Source organism: Talpa europaea (assembly GCF_964194135.1).
Source record: "Talpa europaea genome assembly, chromosome: X".
Taxonomy (NCBI): Eukaryota; Metazoa; Chordata; class Mammalia; order Eulipotyphla; family Talpidae; genus Talpa; species Talpa europaea.
This window is the reverse complement of record NC_140081.1, coordinates 75,086,928-75,108,903: the sequence shown is the minus strand read 5'-3', so window position 1 is coordinate 75,108,903 and position 21,976 is coordinate 75,086,928. Positions and strand designations below refer to the sequence as shown.

The 21,976-nt window shown below is 44.0% G+C and overlaps 1 protein-coding gene and 1 pseudogene across 2 annotated transcripts; one reads left to right on the top strand and one right to left on the bottom strand.

The window, feature by feature from the left end:
• Positions 1–315: 315 nt before the first annotated feature.
• LOC311187895 (upstream-binding protein 1-like) lies at positions 316–1,839 on the top strand (the record flags this gene model as incomplete). The annotated part of the gene is made up of 1 exon (XM_084259289.1): positions 316–1,839. Exon 1 carries the CDS (start codon positions 328–330, stop codon positions 1,837–1,839), a length of 1,512 nt encoding a protein of 503 aa, XP_084115415.1. The 5' UTR covers positions 316–327.
• A 14,070-nt stretch (positions 1,840–15,909) lies between these two features.
• On the bottom strand, positions 15,910–16,461 carry LOC311187231 (Parkinson disease protein 7-like; annotated as a pseudogene). The gene has a single exon. The product of its transcript is annotated as a Parkinson disease protein 7-like (transcript).
• Positions 16,462–21,976: the final 5,515 nt, after the last annotated feature.

The following is a 21,976-nucleotide window of genomic DNA, read 5'->3' as shown; positions in this document are numbered from 1 at the left end:
GGAGCGGGAAAAGCTCCCTCCACGCCCCTCCCCACACCCCAACCCCAACCCCCAAGCCGGGCCCTGGGGCGGGGCGGGGCCGCGGCGGCTGGAGGCTCTGGGCGGCGCCAGCGGCGCGTGGCGCTGCTACTGCCTTCAGGCGGCTCGCGCGGGGCGGCTGCTCCCCGGCTCTGGGTCGCGCGCCACGCGCCCCTCCGCCGGCCACCGCTCGCCTCGCCGCCGCCGGAGCCCTCGCCCGCGCTCTCGCAAAAGACCCTCCCGCGGAGCTCGGGCCCTTCGCCCGGCGTGCTGAGGCCGCAGCCCGCGCCACGGCGCCGAGGCTGCAAGATGGCTTGGTTGCTCGACATGGACGAGATGATCAAGTCCCGGCTGGTGCACGACTTCGACGCCAGCCTCTTGGACATCGGGCAGGAGGTGAGCGCCGACGCCTACAGCATGAGCGATGTCCTGGCGTTGCCCATCTTCAGGCCGGACGACCCCAGCCTTCCGCAGGCGGGGGAAGCCAAACGCCCACCGTTTCAGTACGTGATGGGTGCGCCCACGTCGGCCGCGGTTAAGCTGCATGACGAAACGCTCACTTACCTGAACCAAGGTCAGTCTTACGAAATCCGGATGCTGGATAATCGGCAAATGGGACAGATGCCTGAGATCACTGGGAAATTGCTGAAGAGCATCGTGAGAGTCGTCTTCCATGACCGACGGCTACAGTTTACGGAGCATCAGCAACTTGAAGGCTGGCGGTGGAATCGTCCGGGAGACAGACTTCTCGGTTTAGATATCCCGCTGTCCGTGGGAATAACGGACACAAAGACGATTCCAAACCAGCTAAATGCGGTTGAATTCCTGTGGAACCCTGCGAAGCGCACATCCGCCTTCATCCAGGTGCACTGCATCAGCACGGAATTCACCCCGCGGAAGCACGGGGGCGAGCGGGGGGTGCCCTTCAGGATCCAGGTCGACACTTTCAAGCAGAATGAAAATGGAGACTACACCGACCACGTCCACTCCGCCAGCTGCCAAATCAAAGTTTTTAAGCCTAAAGGGGCAGACCGAAGACATAAAACTGACCGAGAGAAGATGGAGAAGAGAACCGCGAATGAAAAAGAAAAGTATCAGCAGTCCTACGACACCACCATCCTCACCGAGTGTTCCCCGTGGCCCGATGTCCCCACAAGCCCCGTGAGTAACAGTCTGCCCGCGGCGCCCACCCCCACCCTCCCCCCGCAGGGCACCTGCGGCTTGGCCGGTAGCGATCCCATCCCAGGCCAGCAGGTTGCTGGGGCCTCGCAGGCCCCGGGTGATGCCCTTCAGCCTTCAGCCACCATCCAGGAAACACAAGAGTGGCTACTCAGAAACAGATTCTCTCCCTACAGAACACTTTTTTCCAGTTTTTCAGGTGCAGACTTACTGAAATTGACAAAGGAGGATTTGGCACAAATTTGTGGTGCAGCCGACGGCATTCGACTCTATAATTCACTGAAGTCAAAGTCCGTGAAGCCACGCTTAACCATCTATGTGTGCCAGGAGCAGCCCAGCACCATCCCATTGCCAGGGCAGCAGCTGGCTGCAGGCTTTGGAAGCTTCCCCTTCAGTGGGGCACCCTACATTTATCATGCAATCTACTTGGAAGAAATGGTCGCCTCCGAAGTCGCTCAGAAACTTGCATTGCTGTTTAATATTCCTTTCCACCAAATCGGCCAGATTTACAGACAGGGTCCCACTGGTATTTTCGTTCTTGTTAGCGATCAGATGGTTCAGCACTTTGAAGATGAGAGTTGCTTTTTACTCTCTGCAGTACAAGCTGAAAATGGTAATGGTATCCACATAATTTTGAAGTGATGTCTTCCTGGTTTGAACTTTATTCAGCACCAAATAAAGTCACATTTAAAAGTGAGTAAAGACTGAATCCAAGACGTCTCAGGATCACATTTTTTTATTGTGTAAATGTTCCATGTTGAAAACACAAGTTGACCTTTCTAGTGAGCTGTCTGAGAGGTGAATCTTCTCTGTCACTTGCCAAGTATCCACTAGTGAGCCCGAGCTGGTTCAGACAGCACTGCCTACTTCTTAGGGCCGCCGTGCAGGTGGGCCTGCCTGCTTCTCTGGCAGAGGCCAGTAGATACAGTTTCCAGAAGCTGCCTTTGCTTCCGCTTTACACTGTGTGAACTTTGCAAATGAATGTAAAAATGTGCTTGGGCAATTTGCCTTTTTGTGCCAGTTTGACTTTTTTTTTGCCTGAACCTTATGCTGACTGGGGCAGGGGACAGTGCCTTTGTGGAACCAGCCTGGAATCTGTGGAGAGATGCTGTGTGCTGATTAGGTGCGCGACCCCCCCACCCCTCCGTGGCCAGGTAAGAGGCTGGGCCCCTTGTTAGAAGGAATCTTGTCTAAGGGTGTGATCCTGACAGGTGGGGCGGGATCCAGGCCAGGAAGGCAGGCTTGAAACAAACTGCGTTCTCAAGAGTGCCTTGGTGACAGCCTCGGTGTAACTCCTAGTGGGCACAGAGACATGTTTGTGCTTTGTCACAGATTTGTTGAAAAACTTTTTGCTTCTGCCTCTGCTTTAGTATTTTGTCTCTGGTTTCCAGTTTTGAAGCCCCATTGCCTTTTAAACTTGTGGTTTTCCTTCTCTTTTTCCTTCTTGTCTCTGTCTCTAACCACCCTTCCCACCCCATGTTTGTCTTAAATAATTTTAAAGCTCTACCCCAGACATTGGAAATAAGGATGGCAGTCCTGGCCGGAGAAGCCTGGGAGGAGGAACGTGATAGTTTCTAACTTGGTGTTAAGGGCTCTCTGTTAGCAACAAGTTGAAATTATTCGTGGATCACTAGACAGTACCAATCACACGCTAAATTGTACCATAAAAATTTGTTTACACTTCTCAAATATTGAGTAGGAACATGGTTAAACATTTGCTGGTAACCTGGGGTCTTTTTATACACATACTCGCTTCTTTTTCAGTAAAAAGAGTGCCTCTTTCACAAACCAAATGCTTGTCTGGCAGTATTCTTTTTAAAAGGCATCCACTGTAGTTGCATTTTTTCCTATTATATCTCCTCCCTGCTCAGTATTTATCATCAAGCATTTTGGGGCCTGTGGTGTAGCAGAACCTATTTTTCTTTTAAAACCCCCAGTCTTCTTAATTATAGCATCTCTGTCTGTGTTGGGTTTTGCATGCACTATTGGATCCTTATCTTCGGGCCAAATTAGAAATGAGTAATTTTGAGTTTGAAATCTCTCCCAGAAGAGAAAATCACTTCAGTGGGTGAAAACGTTGCCATTTTATGTTTTATTCATCAAGAGGGTTACTTGGAAATATCTGTATCTCCCATAGAGACCCTGAAGGAGAAGCACAAAAGACTATGGTTCCTCAACCAATCACTTGGGAAAGAAGTGAACTTACCTTTTAATTGTTTGAGGCTTTAGTTTGTCCACTTAACATTCTTTTTTTGTTTCAAAATTTATAAAAAAAATAATAATAAATGCCACTTAATTCCATGTGCTATTTTGTAGTCCTCATCAGGTTTTACAAGTGAGGTAAAAATAATTTAATTAAAATTCATCAAGTGGCATTGACACAGGTGCAAATCGGCAAACCAGCAAATCTGCTCCTTTGTTTTTTGAATAGTAGAATGTACACATTTCAGTATAATAAATGTTTCTGTGTTTTTGCAAAACTATAAAGATAAAAAACAAATCATCAGAGTTACAAAATTCTCCAGAAAATATATTTTTATGTATGTTTACCTAAAAGAATAATTGCTAGTCATAATTGTTCTGCCTGCTAAAACTTGACATTTCATCTTGTTAGAGAGACTAATCATCACACACACTGAAACATATTTTAAATCTCCAATGGAAAATGTTCCGATATTGTCCTTCCAAACAATCAGAGCACTTTTCAAGAGGCCCAAATGCTTTAAACTTTAATTGTTTAACTTGAGAAATGCCAGCTCTTCCCATGCTAGCCAGATTCTGCTGGGCACTTGTTATGGGTCCCCTCATCATCGCAGTGTTTTTAAACTGTTCTGTTTCTGATGATTATTCCAGTGTTCCTGGATGTGATGGGCTAGCAGTGAATCGGAAACGCTGCATTTCAAACCTCGTTCCCTTTCTCCTCCCTAAGAAATGAAGAAAAATCCCTCACTGCTGTAGTCCTTATCTGAAATATGCTAATTTGGTCTTGTAGAGTCTTTGAATCATAGCTCTTGGTTTTTTATGGTGTGTCTTTCTTTGTATTATTTGACTTAATGTTCTATTCAGGGGCACATTTCAAAGCAGATTAGGTATAAAATGATTGGGTCTTTCTGTGCATAGTATGTCACAGAAGTGAAAAATGAGATGTTGGAGGTTTCAAGAATTAATAAGTGGCAAAAGTTCTAAGTAGCGAATTCAGAGCAATGTATTCTTTCTTTTCCAAATTCACCAGTTTTCCAAATATACAAGTTATTTCTTGCAGCTAAACTTGCAAGTCCTTAGAAAATCTGTAGAGAGAATATCATAAAGATTCTTGCATACATGGACATTGCCTGTCCATTTGAGCTCAAAATGAGTTTTCAGGAAAACATGCCTGATACATACCCCAGCCCCTCTCCCAAAGAGAACTATGTTGTAGAGAAGCAACTAGCTCTGGACAAGACCAGCAAGAAAATGCAATAATAGAGCCACCTAGGGAGCAGAATGTTGTTGAGTCTGATCCAGGTACCCTTGGTGTTTAATCAAGATCAGAAAAAAAAAAGTGCAAATAGCAAAGTATAGCCCAAGTGTAGCCATTTAATATCTGTTTCTGCATGAAGCTTTGCAGTGAGTGCATGTACTTCTTAAAAGGCAAGCAAGTATACTGCAGAGGCTTTCTGGAAGGATATTTTGCTCAGGTTCACTGTCTCAACTGCCCAGCACCAAAGTGCTCTTTGATACTCACCTCTAGTCAGGGAACTGCTTGCGTGGGAGCTCACCTCTCAGTTCCCACACCCCATGGCAACTGTGTGTCAAGAGCTTCCTTTCAGGGGCTCCTGGGACATTCCCAGAACTGGGGTCAGGTGGCAATTGGTTCCCTCTCTCCACCAAGAATGCTGCCTCTGTCTCATGTTAGGAATAAGCAGACGTGAGCCCTCCTCTGCTGGCCCTGGAATCAGTCCTAGGTAGGGACAAGTGTTATTTTGTAATGTTAGAGACAACCTCACTTCATTTTGGGGCCTTGGTATCTGTGACCCGCATCCCCTGGATGTGTTAACCTGGTTATTTACAGCATTTAAGCAAAGGCCAACCGTACTGGGGTGGAATTTGAAGTGTGAAGGTTTCAATACTCTATGCTACTTGAATTGGCCTTGCATCCTGAGGGTTTCCTTGTGTTGTGCAATCAGGGTCAGAAGCAACTGGGCAGTCACCTGACCTATTAGTGTTCTGCCTCCTCCCAGGTGGAAAACCTCCAGCGCACGGGGAATTGTTTGCCTGTTATGACCCCATACTTCTCCAGTCCTCCTCGACCTGACATGGTGACTTGCTCCTGACTGTGCTGCCAGCTGTGAAAGAAGAGCCCAACTCCATTGTGGGCACAAGTGCCTTCTGTTCTTTGCCTACGGGCCTTTCTGAGTCTCCCCATTTAAGATGACGGCGAATATGTTGAGATGTGTGAATTTGACAATCCAGAAGGAAGTCTCTTCATTTTAATGGTAATTTTATATCAACAGATATTTATGTGCCAAGCACTATTCTAGGTCTGTGGATATGGTAGTGAACAAAACACAGACACCTCTGCTTGGAGCTTACGTTCCATTGCTGGGGACCCAGGCAGGTGATAAGCACAGTAAATCAGAATGTTATAAGGTGATGACAGCTAGAGAGAAATAATGGAACAGGGACATGGTGTAAAATGTTTCCAGGTAATGACATTTTAGCCAGGTTGGGCAGAAAAGGCACCGTGGTGAGTTGTTTTGAGTCAAGGCCTTAAGGTGAGACAGTAAACCACTAGGGGAAGGTCGTCCAGGCAGGAAGAGCAGCTAGTTTATTTCTAGCCCAAGCATGTAGGTCATGGCTGGCAAATGGAGACCCATAGAAGCCACCTCTGTCTTATTCCATGGGACAGACCTTTGATTACTCATTGAGTCCTTTGCCACTGTACCTGGATATAGCCTCAGAATCTTCTTGAACATGGCATGTATTAATTTGCCCTTGCTGCCATAACAAATCACCACAAACTTCATCACTTAAAATAACACATATTTATTCCTCCTAGTCCTATAAGTTGGAAATCTAAGTAAAAGGTAGCTTAGCTGGATCCTCTATTCAGAGTTTTAGCAGAACTGTGTTCCTTTCTGGAAGCTTGGGGGTGAATTTGCTTCCAATTTCAGTCAAATTGTTAGGCAAATTCAGTTCCTTGTGGTTGTGACACTGAGGATCCCGTTCCTTGTTGTCTGCCAGCTGGAAGTCAGCTTTTGCTCCTAGAAACAGCCTTCATTCCTGCTCACACTTCTCATGTGGCCTTCCTTCGGCAATAGCTGCAGATTCCTCTTTCTTCTGCCGTATCTTTCTTCCTCCAAACAGAAAAAGTTCTTGGCTTTAAGGATCCATGTAATTAGGGCCTCCCCTGGTGGCACAGATGGTTGAGCGCTGCTCTGTGAAGCTGTCCGCAGCCTCTGCAGCACTGGTTCAATCCCTGCCCGCCCGCCGGCGAGGGTCCCACATGGCACGGCAGACCTCTCCTGTCACTCCCGCTGCTCCCCTCAGCAGTGTATTTCATCCGTCTGCCTGTTCTGTTCCCCGCTCTGTCTCTGGTGAATCCTTTCACCCTCCCGTGCATCTGGCCTGTACCCCGGTTCTTGTGTAAATGAATGAATAAATCTTAAAAAAAAAAAAAAAGAATCCATGTAATTAGATTGGCCCCACCCACCTTATCCAAGATAATCTTCTCCATTGTAAAGTTCAACGCTTTCATTATATCTGCATAGTCCCTTTTGGCAGGTAACGTAACACATTCTTAGAATACAGGGATTAGGGTATGGACACCTCTGATGAGCTACGCCATCTACCACATGACAATCCAGAAAGCCATGACTTACTGGAATATGAAGAAGAAATGAGACTTGTTTGCACCCTGATCTAGATAATGACATAAAAACTTCAGCCTTTGGGCTTCCCTGGTGGTGCAGGTGGTTGAGCTCAGCTCTGTGAAGCTGTCCACAGCCTCTGCAGTGCTGGTTCCATCCCCGCAGGCCACGGAGATGCCCACATGGTGAGGCAGACCTCTTCTGTCACACCCGCTGCTCCCCTCAGCAGTGTATTTCGACAGTCTGCCTGTTCTGCTCCCTGCTCTGTCTCCGGTGAATCACCCTCCCGCGCATCTGGCCTGTACCCCGGTTCTTGTATAAATAAAATAAATCTTAAAAAAAAACTTCAGCCTTTAACATCCATATATCAGACCGTGGCTCAGCCCATTGCAAGCCGTGTGTTAGTTTTGTATTGCTGCATAATGACCACAAACTTTATTGTTTAAACCAACACAAATGCAGCATATCATAGTTTCCTTGTGCCAGGAGTCTCAACATGAGTCTCTTTTCAGAGTCTCACAGGCTTTAATCAAGCTGTCAGTCTGGCCATGTTCTCATCTGCAGGCTTGACTGGGGAGACAGCCACTCCCAGTCTTTTTTGGGCTGTTGGCAGAATCCATTCCCCTGTGGTTGTGGGACTGAGATCCCTGTTTGCTAGCATCCTATTTGCCAAGGGCCACTCAGCTCATCGTGGCTGCCACAGGGGCCTCGCCATGGACAGCCTAACATCATAGTGACTTAATTCTTCAAAACCAACCAGAGGAGTCGCTTTCCATAATCTGCTAATGCAGAGTCTTATATAAGGTAACATAATCACAGCAGTGACATTCCACCAACATTTCCATAATTGAACCAATTCAGGTTAAACATTTTGACAAGAATATTTCATAAATGTTAATGTTGTTTCCTTTTGTGTGTTCGGAAGCTGGTAAATCTTTCTTTCTACCTCTGCCCCTTCCACCATATTCTTTTTCTCCGCCCTACTCCTTCTTCCCCTTCCCTCTCTCCCTCATTATGGACTCGTGTGTCTCCTTAAGTCAGCTTATTACATTTCCATTGCTTTTATAGTCTTTATTATTATTATTATTATTCTCATTAATGGTAAGGTTGTCCCACATTTTGCTAATAGAAACCCCTTTAAATGGCTTCTGGTTACTTCTGGCGTCACCCCATTGGTCTTTGAGCATGTACTTGCTTTCTGGAACAGAGAGCGCTCCTGAGCAGCTTTTGTACTTTTCCTACCCTAGAGCTGAGAGCAGCTACCTCACCAAGGAACTTTGATTACTTTAGTAGGAAACAGTATCTTGAAACCACCAAGATCGTGGCAAAAATAATTTACTTTAAAACATATAATGATAGGGCCTCCCCAGTGGCACAGCAGTTGAGCGCTGGGCTGCGAAGCTGCCCACAGCCTCTGCAACACCGGTTCAATCCCTGGGCACCCCGGGTGGGGGTCCCACATGGTGCGCAGATCTCTCCTGCCGCCTGCTACTCCCCTCAGCAGTGTATCGTCAGTCTGCCTGTACTGTTTCCCGCTCTGGCTCTGGTGAATTCTATCATCCTCCCATGCTTCTGACTGTACCCAGTGCTTGTAGAAATAAATAAATAAATCTTTTAAAAAAAACCAGAATGATAAAACTATATTATTTTATTTTTTAAGATTTATTTAGCATACACGATCTGGGGCACAGGCCAGAGATGCAGGGGTGAGAGAATTCACCAGAGACAGAGTGGGGAACAGAACAGGCAGACTGACTGAATTACACTGCTGAGGGGAGCAGCGGGCGAGGCAGGAGAGGTCTGCTGCACCATGTGGGTTGCCCCCCGGCCTGCCAGGGATCGAACTCATGTTGCAGAGGCTGTGGTCTGCCTCATAGTGAGGTGCTTAACCCCTTGAGCCACCAGGGAGGCCCCATATAATGATAAAACTTTAATGACAGGGCCTCCCCGGTGGCGCAGCAGTTGAGCGCTGGGTTGCGAAGCTGCCCGCAGCCTCTGCAGCGCCAGTTCGATTCCTAGCCACTGGGCGAGGGTCCCACATGGTACACAGACCTCTCCTGCCGCCTGCTGCTCCCCTCAGCAGTGTACTTCGTCTGTCTACCTACTCTGTTCCCCACTCTGGCTCTGGTGAATTCTCTCACCCTCCCACGCTTCTGACTGTACCCAGTGCTTGTATAAATAAATAAATAAATCTTTTTTTTTAAAAGTTGAAAAAAAACTTTAATGACATATACTTTGTTTTTTTTTAAATAATAAATTTTATTTTTATATTCCCCATACATTTGCAACCCCCCCATTCTGACCCCAATCCCTCCCCTCCCGCCCCCCACTCCCCAAAAACTGTCTCTGGTTCATAGTTTTTTGTTGATTTTGATTTTCACTTTCTTATAGTTATTCATTTTCCTGGTCCCTTATTTAAGTTCTCTAGATTCCTGCTATGAGTGAGACCATCCGGTATTTTTCTTTTTCTTTCTGGCTTATTTCGCTGAGCATGATCCCTTCCAGCACCATCCATGTTGCTGTAAATTGCATGTGTTTATCTTTTTGGAATGCTGAGTAATATTCCATGGTGTATATGTACCACATCTTCTTGATCCAGTCATCTATTCTTGGGCATTTGGGTTGTTTCCAAAGCTTAGCTATTGTAAACAGTGCTGCTATAAACATAGGGGTGCAGGTGCTCTTTGGAATTGATGTTTCTGTGTCCTTTGGGTAGATACCTAGGCGTGGAATTGCTGGATCATATGGAAGCTCTATCTTTAGTAGGTCCAGAAATCTCCACACAGCTTTCCACAGTGGTTGGACCAGTTTGCATTCCCACCAACAGTGCAGAAGAGTTCCTTTTTCTCCACACCCTCGCTAACATTTGTTGTTGCTAGTTTTTTTAATATGTGCCATTCAATGACATATACTTTGAAACCAAAATATATAGCACCCACTACAGCCCTGCAGTCCAAACATAATAATTTTTCATTTACTCTGGCTTTTAGCTTTGTTGGTCACAGGACCTAAATCTGTGGTTTAGAGAAATTGAAACACCTAATCTATATGTCATGTAACAGATCTTAAATGTACTGGATATCATGAATCCTGTTTGGGTTTGTTTTTGTTTTTTACAGTCAGCTCCAATTTTAAGCTGCTATCGGGAGAAAACAGCTTATAACTTTATAAGCTTTCTGTACATAGTTTACTTTGGCAGGAATATGATTTGACCCATTGTATGTCTTTCCTAGGATAGGTAAGTGTTGTACTCGTGTATCTTGGCAGTAGGTGGATGTTGCTCTGCCAGAATGTTATCCCTCATTCCTCGTGTCTGGTCTATACCACTGTTATTATTCCCACCCTACAAATGAGAAAGCTGAGAACTAGAGAATGTAAGTGACTGGTCCAAGGTCCTCCTGTGTGTAAGTGTCAGAGGTGAATATTAAACTCATGCCTGTTTGCCATCAAGTTCAAGCTCTTACCTGCCATGCTGTGGTGACACGAGATGAGTTAACTGGCATGTATAGAGCTTCTGGAATAATTATCTCTGGGAGGACAGAGCAGTAAAAGCGGGTCTGAAAAACCAAATCCTGCTCATGAAGTACTGGATGCCTAATATGAGGAATAGCATCTATTTTAGGTCATACGAGAAGAAATAAGTGTGTTGGCAACTTCAAAGTGATATTCTACAAAAGGAGTGTACAAGAACTGAGAGGAGTGACAAGCATTTAATAGGGTTATGATGGATTGAGAGAATTTATCTTCTCCTTAAATTCACAAACATCCCCAAGCTGTCACTTCACATGTTGTGTACACCAGGTATCATTTATGTGACACTGCCCTCATTGTCATCTTTCCTCCTTGAGCCAGAAAAGTTGCCTGAATCTAAGAAGAGATATTCTTGACTTTTTTTTTTTTTTTTGAGGTAACAGTTCACAGTGCTGTATAGGTTCCCAGATCTTATTTTCTCACCACGTCGGTAACCCACTGTCCATTCACCATTCATCACCAACCACTACCCACTCCCATGCCCCTCCTGCTCCTCTGGTAGCCACCATTCTGTTGTCAGAATCTAAGGTTTGTTTTGGGTTTTTTACTTTATATTCCACAAATGAGTGAAATCATAAGGTATTTTTCTTCTCTTGACTTCTTTCACTTAGTGTCATCCCCTCCAGTTCCTTCCATGTTGTCACAGATGGTAATAATTCATCTTTTTTATGGCTGGCTGATATTCCATTGTGTATATAGACCACATCTTTGGGCACATAAGATGCTGCCATAACTCGGCTGTTGTCAATAGTGCTGCAGTGAACATACAAGTACATATATCCCTACGAATTAGTGTTTTTGTATCCTTTGGGATACAAAGTGGAATTGCTGAATCATATGGTAGATCTATTTTTACAATTTTGAGAAACCTCCATACTCTTTTCCATAGTGGCTGGACCAGTTTACGTTCCCACCAACAGTAGACAAGGTTCCTTTTTCTCCACATTCTTGCCAACATTTATTATTTCTTAAGTTTTTAATAATAGCCAGTGGACTGTTCTGAATAACTTTCAGGCTAGCTTGCTTACAGTAAAGCAAACTTTTTTTTAAAGATTTATTTATTTATTTATTTATTTATACAAGCACTGGGTACAGTCAGAAGCGCGGGAGGGTGAGAGGACTCACCAGAGCCAGTGCGGGGAACAGAACAGGCAGACTGACGAAATACACTGCTGAGGGGAGCAGTGGGCGTGGCAGGAGAGGTCTGCGCGCCATGTGAGACCCTCGCCAGCGGACGGGGGATCAAACCGGCGCTGCAGAGGCTGCAGGCAGCTTCCCAGCCCAGCGCTCAACCGCTGCACCACCAGGTGGGGAGGCCCTGGTAAAGCAAACTTTACAAATACTTAGTGGGATGTGTGGACAAGAAACAACGCCATGCACAAGAGTCATCAGGGAAGGAGAGAAGGATAGAGGCCTTTTGAAAAAGAAGTCAAGGGCCTCCCCCGTGGCACAGCGGTTGAGTGCTGGGTTGTGAGGCTGCGCGCAGCCTCTGCGGCGCCTGTTCGATCCCCAGCTGCTCCCCGGCCACCGGAGGAGGGTCCTGCATGGCGCGCAGACCTCTCCTGCCACCCGCTGCTCCCCTCAGCAGTGCACTTCGGTCCGTCTGCCTGCTCTGTTTCCCGCTCTGGCTCTGGTGAATTCTCTCACCCTCCCGTGCTTCTGGCTGTACCCAGTGCTTGTATAAATAGATAAATAAATCTTTAAAAAAAAAAAAGTCAAAACATTTTATTTCATCCAGTTTAAAAAATATGTATCTCGTGTGATCTTCCTGGTTGTTCTGAGGGACCTACGTCCCTGGTAGCATTTGGGAAGATTATATTAGAGTTAACACTGTTCAAGATATGAAAACAAAATGGTTTCCCTCATCTTTTACCAGGTATGCAAAGTGTAAACTTGCTGGGGCTGTAAATCACTGTTTTCCCATGTTTCCTAGTAAGATGGTATGAAGGAACATAGTTTCTATGTTGACTCAGTCCTGCCGCTTAGGATTTTTTTGGACTTTTTTTTTTTTAAAGATTTATTTATTTATGCGTACAAGAACTGGGGTACAGGCCAAAGGTGTGGGGGGGGTGAGAGGATCCACCAGAGACAGAGTGAGGAGCAGAACAGGCAGACTGACTGAAATACACTGCTGAGGGAGCAGCGAGCGAGCCAGGAGAGGCCATGTGGGTTGCTCCCTGGCCGGCTGAGGATCGAACTCGTGCCGCAGTGGCTGCGGACAGCCTCATAGGTTGTGTCTTAACCCCTTGCCCACCAGGCAGGCCCTTAGGGCATTTTTCATCCGTATTCTTGTATAATTAAAACTCGACCCAATTATAAGCCACAGGTTTAGAAATTGAACACTTGAGAATTTATGAAATATTGTAACATACGCCTGACTGTGAAAGTCAAAAGCTGGTATTTCCTTTTCCCCCTGGATCTTACTTAAGGAGAGGTGTCTAAGGTTAAACGTAAAGCCCCTTTATCTTTGAGGAAAACCACATTTTAAGATATCAAATCCAAACTTCTCTGTACTCTTTACAACTGGGATGGAAGGTAGAAGGCTTATTAAATCGTACTGTGATGTTTTATCCTTTTTCCTCAAGACTAGATTCCATTGCTCCATATGAATCACATTCCTTCTATTTTGAATTTCTGCCTCATTCTCCCGGAGAGTTTTGTTCTGGCTAATCAGAAGGACCAGGATAATTTGAGCTTCTGCTTCGTGTGTACTTTGTTTTCTCGAGGTTAGTTTTATTACTAATTTTAATACAATGTATGTTTTGTGGGTTGCCTGATATGTCTCAATAATGGAGTCTACTGATTTGGGGGTGAATTTAACATTTAGGTAAATGTACAGGCTCAAGAGAATGTCATAGGGGCCCTCATCACTTTTCTGGGTGATGCATTAACTCCCAAGTTGACTCTTATTTTATCTCCCACCTCCAGGTAGTCCTTCATCTAGCCCAACTTTTATTTGGTAAGGATAACTAGTTACCTTGGTACTACTAAATATCTATAGCACTAATGATTTTTCAGCTTGTTGGCTTCAAGTTATACTTCTGGGTATATCTAGTTATCTGTAATTTAGAAAATAAATAGGTAGCACTTCCTAACAATGCTACCTCCTTATTATTATTACACACAACATTAGATTTGAGAATGTTGTCTTCATTAACTTTATAGTCTCAAATACTTACTCTGGTTATTTCATGTTACCTTTATTTTTACCTAGATACCACTAGATAGATTTGCATACTACCAATTCAATCCAACAAGTAATGAGAATTAGATTTGAGAAAATGTTTTCTATGTTCTGGCTTCTTTGAGTTTTTTTACTTATCTCTACCTACTTAAAGATAACTGGTTCCCTAGGGAATCCTACTTATCTGTAGTACCAACTTATTATCCCAATAAGAAAAAGGAAGGTAGAATTAAGAATATGCTTTTCAACTTCCTGTATTCAGCTAATCAAGTTACCTTAACTAAAATGTAGTTTGCATGTTCCTTTAGTGCCAGTAGTTATCTATCCTATTTATTATGACAAGAAACATGACTTCAGAGTTGTAGAGAATTTTCTTTGCTTCCGTGGCTGATAATTCTAGTTATCATCTGTAGCCATCTCAAGAAATCTAGTTTTTTAGGTATCACCACTTTTTTATAGTACTAAGGCAAATTCCAGTAAGGAATAAGAAGATATTAAGGTTGTACTTTTTAGCCTTCAGGCTTCAAATATTCATGTTGCCAGGGACTTCCCCATGTGCAACGCTATGGCATCCTAGCGCAAATTAACTGTGTGTTCTGCTGCCACCTAGTGGTCACATTTTTTCCTTGGTCAGTGGAGAAATCCCTTGCACTCATTTTTCTGTTTTACTTTAATATCGCTAATTAACAAACTATCTACATCCCAGGGCAGCTGTACAGTTAGCTCATTATTAGAGCAAGAAATAAGAATTTAGACATGACGTGATGGTGGTCTTTGGACTGGTTACTCTAGCTATCACGAATTATCTGTAGTTAACTAATCATCTACATAGCTCATTATTCCAAAAGAAAAGAATTTCTATTTGAGAAGAATTTGTCTTTCAGCTTCTTCACTTCAGTATTTCCAGTTATCTCTAAGCACATCCTGTAAATTATTATCCTATGTACCATGAGCCATCTTTCAGATAACTAATGATTATTGAGAAGGATATGTTTTCCAACTCATGACTTAACTATTTAGGATAGTATTGTTTAATTAATTAGTTACCTAATTACCATTATTCATGTAAAACACTAACTCATCAATTCACCAGATAAAATAATTTAGAGTCCAAAACAAACTATATGTCAGCCCTTTGCTTCAACTACTTAGAGGATACCTCTAGATAAGTCTAAGTAGACACTTAGGAGCCACCAATTGTCTATAGTAACAACTCATTATCCCAGAAAGAACTAACATTTGATAAGAATATGCTTTATAATCCTCTGACTTCAACTATTCCGTTTTCATCTGGCTATTTCTTTTTAAACATTGCCTAAGTAAATCTAGTTAGCTAGATTACTAACTCCATATTTTAAAAATTAGAAATAGGAAATGAAATTAATGTGTCTTCCAGCTGCCGAGATTCAAACTGTTATTACAGATTTCTAGTAAACTGGTTACCTGGTCAACACTGCCAAACTTCAAAAAGGAACATTGGGTTAAAAAGATTGTTATTTTCACATTTCAGCCTCAACTACTTATCTATAGTTATGTGTAACTACCTACCTAGTTAGTAGTAGTTAACCATAGATCTAAATCTTAGCCCCACGGGAGATAGGAATTAGGATTTTGAGAACTGGTTTTTCAGTTTCCATATACAAGCTTATTTCCTAATTTTCTCCGTCCTTAGAAAAAAAACCTAGTTATTTAGATACCAATAGTTATCTATGGTGCTAACTCAATTAGGGTGGTCAGGAATGGTTTATCCACTTTTTTATTTCATTAGTATTGTTTAATAGCACATTAAAGATACATACTTAATGAAAGTGAGAGAAATCACCAAGCTTCTTAAATGTTTACTTTTATGCTTTTTGTCCTTGATGTGCAAAATGTGTTCACTGTTCTTTCATTTCAGTAGCTATATCAAGTTAAGAGCTGCAAATTAATCTGATAATAAATCTGGTTTCACCCTGTTTATTCTTCCTTGGACCTTCAGAAATGTGGAGACATTTCTCTGTAGTTGTCGCTTCACAACTATACATCATGAAGGCAGTAAGGAAGACCTCCCTATATTAACTGCCCATTCTTGTTTAAATTGGACACTGTGAGGATGGATCCTAAATGGTCTATTTTTAACCCATGTTTGAATGTTCAAATAATTCCACTTTAATCTTTAAGAACAAGCAGAGCCTTCAGTCAATCAACCACCTCCTTGTGGCTCAGAGCTTCGGCAATCAGAGAAGAAACTGAAAGTCCTGGGCCCTCTGCTGGAGAGGATCAAGCCATCCTTTTCCACACCATCTCAGAGTAGCCATCATGACCTCCATTCATCATTTTGTCTTTAGCAAGCGGGTGTGTTGTTAGCAGTGATTCCAAAACTTCTTTCATGAGGCAACAGGACCTGCACAGACCCAGGGAAAAGGCCCTTCCTGGTTTTGGTTCCTTCAGGATCTTTCACAGCAGCAAACTCGCTTCAGTTCTGTGCACCCAAAGCAGCTCCTGGCAGAACTACCACGTCATAATGTCTTTGTTTGTTTGCATCTTCCAGACTGGTATCAGGCAAATGACAATATCTCAGCTACACTGTTCTGGGTCTTTTCGAGCCAGATCCACAACAGTGACCTTAATTCTAGCTCGTCTCTTGACATGTACAAAGATGACTGTCTCCCTCTCTTCTGCTCCTTCAGCAGGGAGGACAAGAGCTTTTTCTGAAGCCATTTCTATGTTATATTTTCAAGAGACTGAGTCTCACTCCTCTTCCCACGGACCTGGCTCCTTGGCCAGCTCAGTGGCATTGGTGTACTGGTACCACAGAACCAGAACCAGACTAAATGGGGGTGCTGGTGGAGACACATGCAGGCCATGGGCATTAGTTTTTCTAGATTCAAAAAAAATACCTGGTTATCTCTAGCAATGCCTACTAAACTGATTATGTAGGTACCAGTAATTGTCCATAGGGTAACTCATTGAAACAGTCGCTAAGAATGTAGTATTAAGAACAATGGTTCTTCAACTCCCTTGAACATTTTTCTTCAGCATCCTGTTGAAACCCATTATTCTAGACATCACCATTTACATGTTATTAATAATTTGGTTCCACCAAATATCTATACACTAATTTGTTATTCAAATAAAGAGAATTTTGAGTTGACAGGAAATGTGTTATCTCTAGTTATTTCTAGTGCACTAATTGCAAAAATACAATTGAATATCTATAGTAATAAGTCATTATCCAACAAGAATATGAGTTTATAATTGGGAAGGTGGTGTTTTCCAGGTCCCATCTTTAACTATTCTACTCATATTTAGTTCTCCCTGGAATAACTATATACTGAGTTACTACTATTTACTTACATAATGGCACATTCTTCCATGAAAATAATATAATTTTCTCTATCTCTTTAGAGATGAAAGTTTTTCAGCTTTGGTATTTTAAGCAATCTAGTTATTTATACATCTTCCCAGTTAAGTATTTACATAGATACCACTAATCATCTACATTTAAATATTGTAGAAAGAATAATTAAAATAATGATTTTTAAATGTTTTTCAACATCCTGGCTTCAGGTAGTTTTCTAGTTATATCAAATTATCTCTAAATAGGTAGCTACCTAGGTGCCACAAATTATATTACTAATGCATTTCTATGAAAAATATAAAGTTAGGTTCAACAGAGATGTGTTTTCCAGCTTCCTGCCTTCACCTACACATTCTAGTTTACCCATCATTATATCTATAGAAGTCTTGCCTGGGTGACTACTTATTTACAGTGCTACTTCCACATTACAAAGAGATATAAATATCAGATTTGAGAATAATAGGCAGTTTTTTAACATCCTAAATTCCACCAGTGTGTCTCATTATACCTAGTCACCTTGCTAAAATAGTTACCTAGGTATAACTGATTACATACATGTTAGTACATTAATTTGACAAAGTATGACATTTAGTTGTGAGAATATTTTGTTTTCTTTTTCTTAGCTGTAAGTCATTATTGCTTTCTGCCCCTAGTTAACTACTTACTAGGAACCAGTAGTAATCTATAATTTTAACTCATTATTCAACTAGATATAACACATTAGTATTGAGAGGAATGCTTTTACAGTACACTAACTTCACCAGCATTTTTAGCCATCTGTATGTTACTATAGTCAAGTACTGATGTAGATATTACTAGCTATCTAGAATACTAACATTTTGTTTTAGAAAAAATTCAACATAACTTCAATTACTTATTCTCTAAGTAACTAGAGCCCCCCCCAACAGTTGCCATTATTTATCTATACTATCAACTCATGATGCCAATAAAATTTGGAAATTGTTGTTAACCTCCTGCCTTGGTTAGAGAAAAGTACTTTTTAGCTTGGTGACTTCAACTCACTTTTTGGGTTTTCTCTAGTTAACAAGGGGCCCCAAATCGCCCTCATAGCCGTACCACTAACTCGTTACTCCCACAAGTTTATAAGAATGTTCAGTTCTTCGCTTCACCTGGCTATTCTAGTTATCTATTGTCAACTAATTATCTAGATCCCGCTCTATGTATTTCAACAAGAAATCAGTTAGATTTGAGATTAATGTCTTCTTTCCCTTTCAACTAGTTTTTCTGGTTATCTCTAGATAGCTGCTATAAATTAGTTACCTAAAGGCACCACTAGTCATCTTTAGGATTTATTAGTTACTTCCACACGTAGTTGAGAAGGATATCATTTCCAGTTTCTGGCTTCGGCTACTTCTTCCAGTTTTTTACTTTACTTTTTGGAAGTATAATTGATATATGACATTATATTCATTTCAGGTTCACAACATAACACTTTTCTAGTCTAAAACTCTGTTGATTGCACATTTGTGTCTTGGGTCCTGTATCTCATTCTCAATTCCAGCTACACGGAGTTGTGGTACAGCTGCGAGGGTGAGGGGTGGGCAGGTATTTGCAGGGTTGGCGGGGAGTCTGCACCCGTCGGCTTCAGCCTCTTCAGAGCAGGGAGCCCAGACAGCGGCTGTATCCCCACTACTTCAGGGCTTCTCTGAAGCCGTCGCACAGGGACAGATCACACTGGGTGGTCGAGCAATCCAGGAACTGTTGAATCTAAGCGCAGAGCCCCAACTGCAGAGGCCGCCAGTACACTATCTGCGCCAGGGGATGGGGCTGGCCCGGGTGCCTTGGGGCGGGGTCTCAGGAGTGCGGGTGCGGGTGCGGGTGGGCAGAGAGCACCCCGACAAGGCTGCTGGCAGGCCAGGCGCCTTGATGGCGGCGGTGGCTGTTCTGTGTAATACCGTGATTTGCTATTTGTAATATTCTAGTTTTCTTTAGTTAATTACCTAAGTATTTTTATCTATCTACAGCAATAACTCATTAACCCAACAGATTTTTAAAAAATGAATATAGTGCACAGAACAACTTCCATTTCAGCTCCCAATTCTAATTATTCTCTTTTTCTAAGTAACTAGACCTGCCCCCGCCCATTGCCATTATTTATCTATACTACAGACTCATGATTCCAATAAAAATTAAGACATTTGAGAATAGGTACTTATCTTTCCGCCTTCAAATATTTATTTTGCTGTTATCCTATTATCTCTACTTAGCGCTCATCCAAGTAACTCTATCTACATTACTAACCGTATCCTAAAAAGATAATAATAATAATTGGGGAGTTGAGAAAAGTATGTTTTCCCGCTTCTTCAATGGAAACCAATTTTCAACATACCTGGGGAACTAGTTATCTGGGTAATACTAGCGTGGAGTCTCCTTCCCTCGCCCCCAATCGGCTTGCACAGCCCAGCAGAGCCGGTTCCGGGGGGCAGTCCTCCGCCCACAGTGGGACGTAGTCCTCTAAGCCGCGAGCGGCTCCCCACACGCGCAGGGCGCCTCTCCGCTCCGCTTCTGGCTAGCGCGGCACTACTTTATGGCCACGCCCCGGGCGCGGGCGCGTCCTCGCAGATCCACCCCAGCCCGTGCACGGCCTCTGGAGGTAGTGAGAACAGCAGTCATCTAACGGGCAGCTTGTAGGCGGGGAACCTGAGGCAGGCACGCCTCCAAAAAGAGGACCCCACCCGAGGATCGCCGCGGACCGAGCGCACAGTCTACAGGAGCGCACGGCTGCATCGACGGCGCACGGCGCACCCACGGCGCAGGGGATATGGCGAATCCGCCGTGTTGCCACCTGGCAGACGCCGCTTACCACAGCCTGGGAGCTGGTGCACTCCTGGAAGAACAGCTTGGTGAGTGCCTGGCCTGGGACAGGTGCTTGGCGAGCGCTGGGAAACGAACTTTTTCTGCGCGAGGCGAGCTGACTGGCTGTCGCTGCTCTCTGGCCGCGGGACCGCGTCGCCTATTCTCCAAGTAGTCTGGGCTCCGGCGACCTGATCTCTCTCTCTCTTTTCCTTTGCAGATTTGAAGCCTACCGTTATGTCACTAACTGTACCAAAACACGAGGACCATCCAGGGTCTCAACCTGTGCAGGGATCAGCCGCAGAAGGAGGCCACATGGGCGCGGGAGCTCCGGACCTCACGGATGACGAGAACAAGGGGGCCGGCCTGGAGGGGACGATCCACGCGGCCACCGAGGGTCCGCAGCCCTGGGACTGGCACCGTCACCACCACCGCAGCGTGTTCACCCGGTTGCAGCTGAAAGAGCTGGAGAGCGTTTTCCAACGCACTCAATATCCCAACGCGTACGCGCGGTAAGGGGCGCCCGCCCGCCTAGAACGCCAGGGCGCCCAACCTTTCACTTTAGGCTGTGCCTCGGGGCTCATACCCTCCCCTCCAGAGCCAAAGCTACGTAGGGGGCTTGAGGCCACTCGAGTCTGCCCGCCCTTGAGCTCCGAGGTGGGGGATGATGCCTACTGGGCATCCATTTAAATATTTTCACGCAGCACATGAATGAATCAAGTCAGGAAAATTTTGGCGCCGCGCCGGTTTTTGTAAATAACATCTATGCGATCAGGATTGAGATCAAAGTGAGGAGAGTGAGGCAACATTGGGCAGGGGTGGATCTTGCCTTTCATTAGAATTTTGATTACTTTGTCGTTGTGGAATTTTTTTGTGCATTGGTCTTGATTTTGAAATCCTACGTTAAAAATTATTAGTCCCGAATATTAAGGTTTTTTTTTTTTTTATCAGTCCCTTAAATTTTGCAAAGGAAAATTGACCTAAAGCAAGCCCGGAGCTGAATATTACAGAAATGCCTGCTAGCATTTGGGAGGGTGTAAATTTAAAAACACGCATCCACAACTCCAAATATTAAATATTTGTGATTTTCTCCCCTCAGACAGGAGCTTGCTCTGCGCATGAATGTGACTGAAGGCCGAGTGCAGGTCAGTAACCCTGAAAAAAAAAGCAATGGGGGAGGGAGGAGGAGGCCATTCTAAATCCCGGCTCCAGGATCCCAATGCCTGGATCTCAGACAGTCTCATGCTGGAGTGTTTTGTTGCCTTTTCCGTGCCTGGGAAATGGGTTTTCAACTTGGGGGTCTTGGTGAGTGGAAAATGGTTAAGTAAACCCCAACTTTTGGAAATTGGCTATTACCAGTGGGAAAATGATTTCCTGAGAGGGAGGGAGAGTAGGGGGGGGGGAAGGGCCAGCTGGAGGGAGAACACCAAGCTGCTGCTCCTGGTCTCTGTGTAAGATGAAATGTGAAGTTCAACTCCTCCTGACATGCTCCAGGGAGCAGTTGTGTGACGTCAGGACGGGGTGCAGTCTCGCCTGGGAAGTATGCACTTTAACAAACTCAGGACCTGGGTTTTGACAGGGTTCAGCTATATTAAATTATCTAGAATACTTACAACCAAGCATAAACTCTTAGCCAAATATGAGTGAATTTGTAACTATTCAGGCACTGGGGTCAGGAAATAATTTCCACAGTGAGAACACACCCTGTGAGTAACTGGCATCTGCTTGGTTATGCGGAGACGGCTTCAGTCCAGGTGCCCTGGTCTCCTGCTCTTGTTTGTGGTCTGTGGTCATGTATGCAGGGAGTGGCAGTCCCACATTTTAATTTTCAGGGATACTTGGACAGGGCAGCCTCAAAACCAGTACTAAAAGTCCTCACATTTTGGTGGAAGGTAGGAGGAAAGTTTGCAAGTTGGACATTTGCATAAAAGTGGAAACAAAACAAAACCAATTCTGAATAAAGTTCCACTGACCTAAGAGGTTAGAGAAGAATTGCTTACAAACATATGTTTTACAGATTTGTCACAAATTGAACTTGATCAGTGACTATTCTCTTAAGGA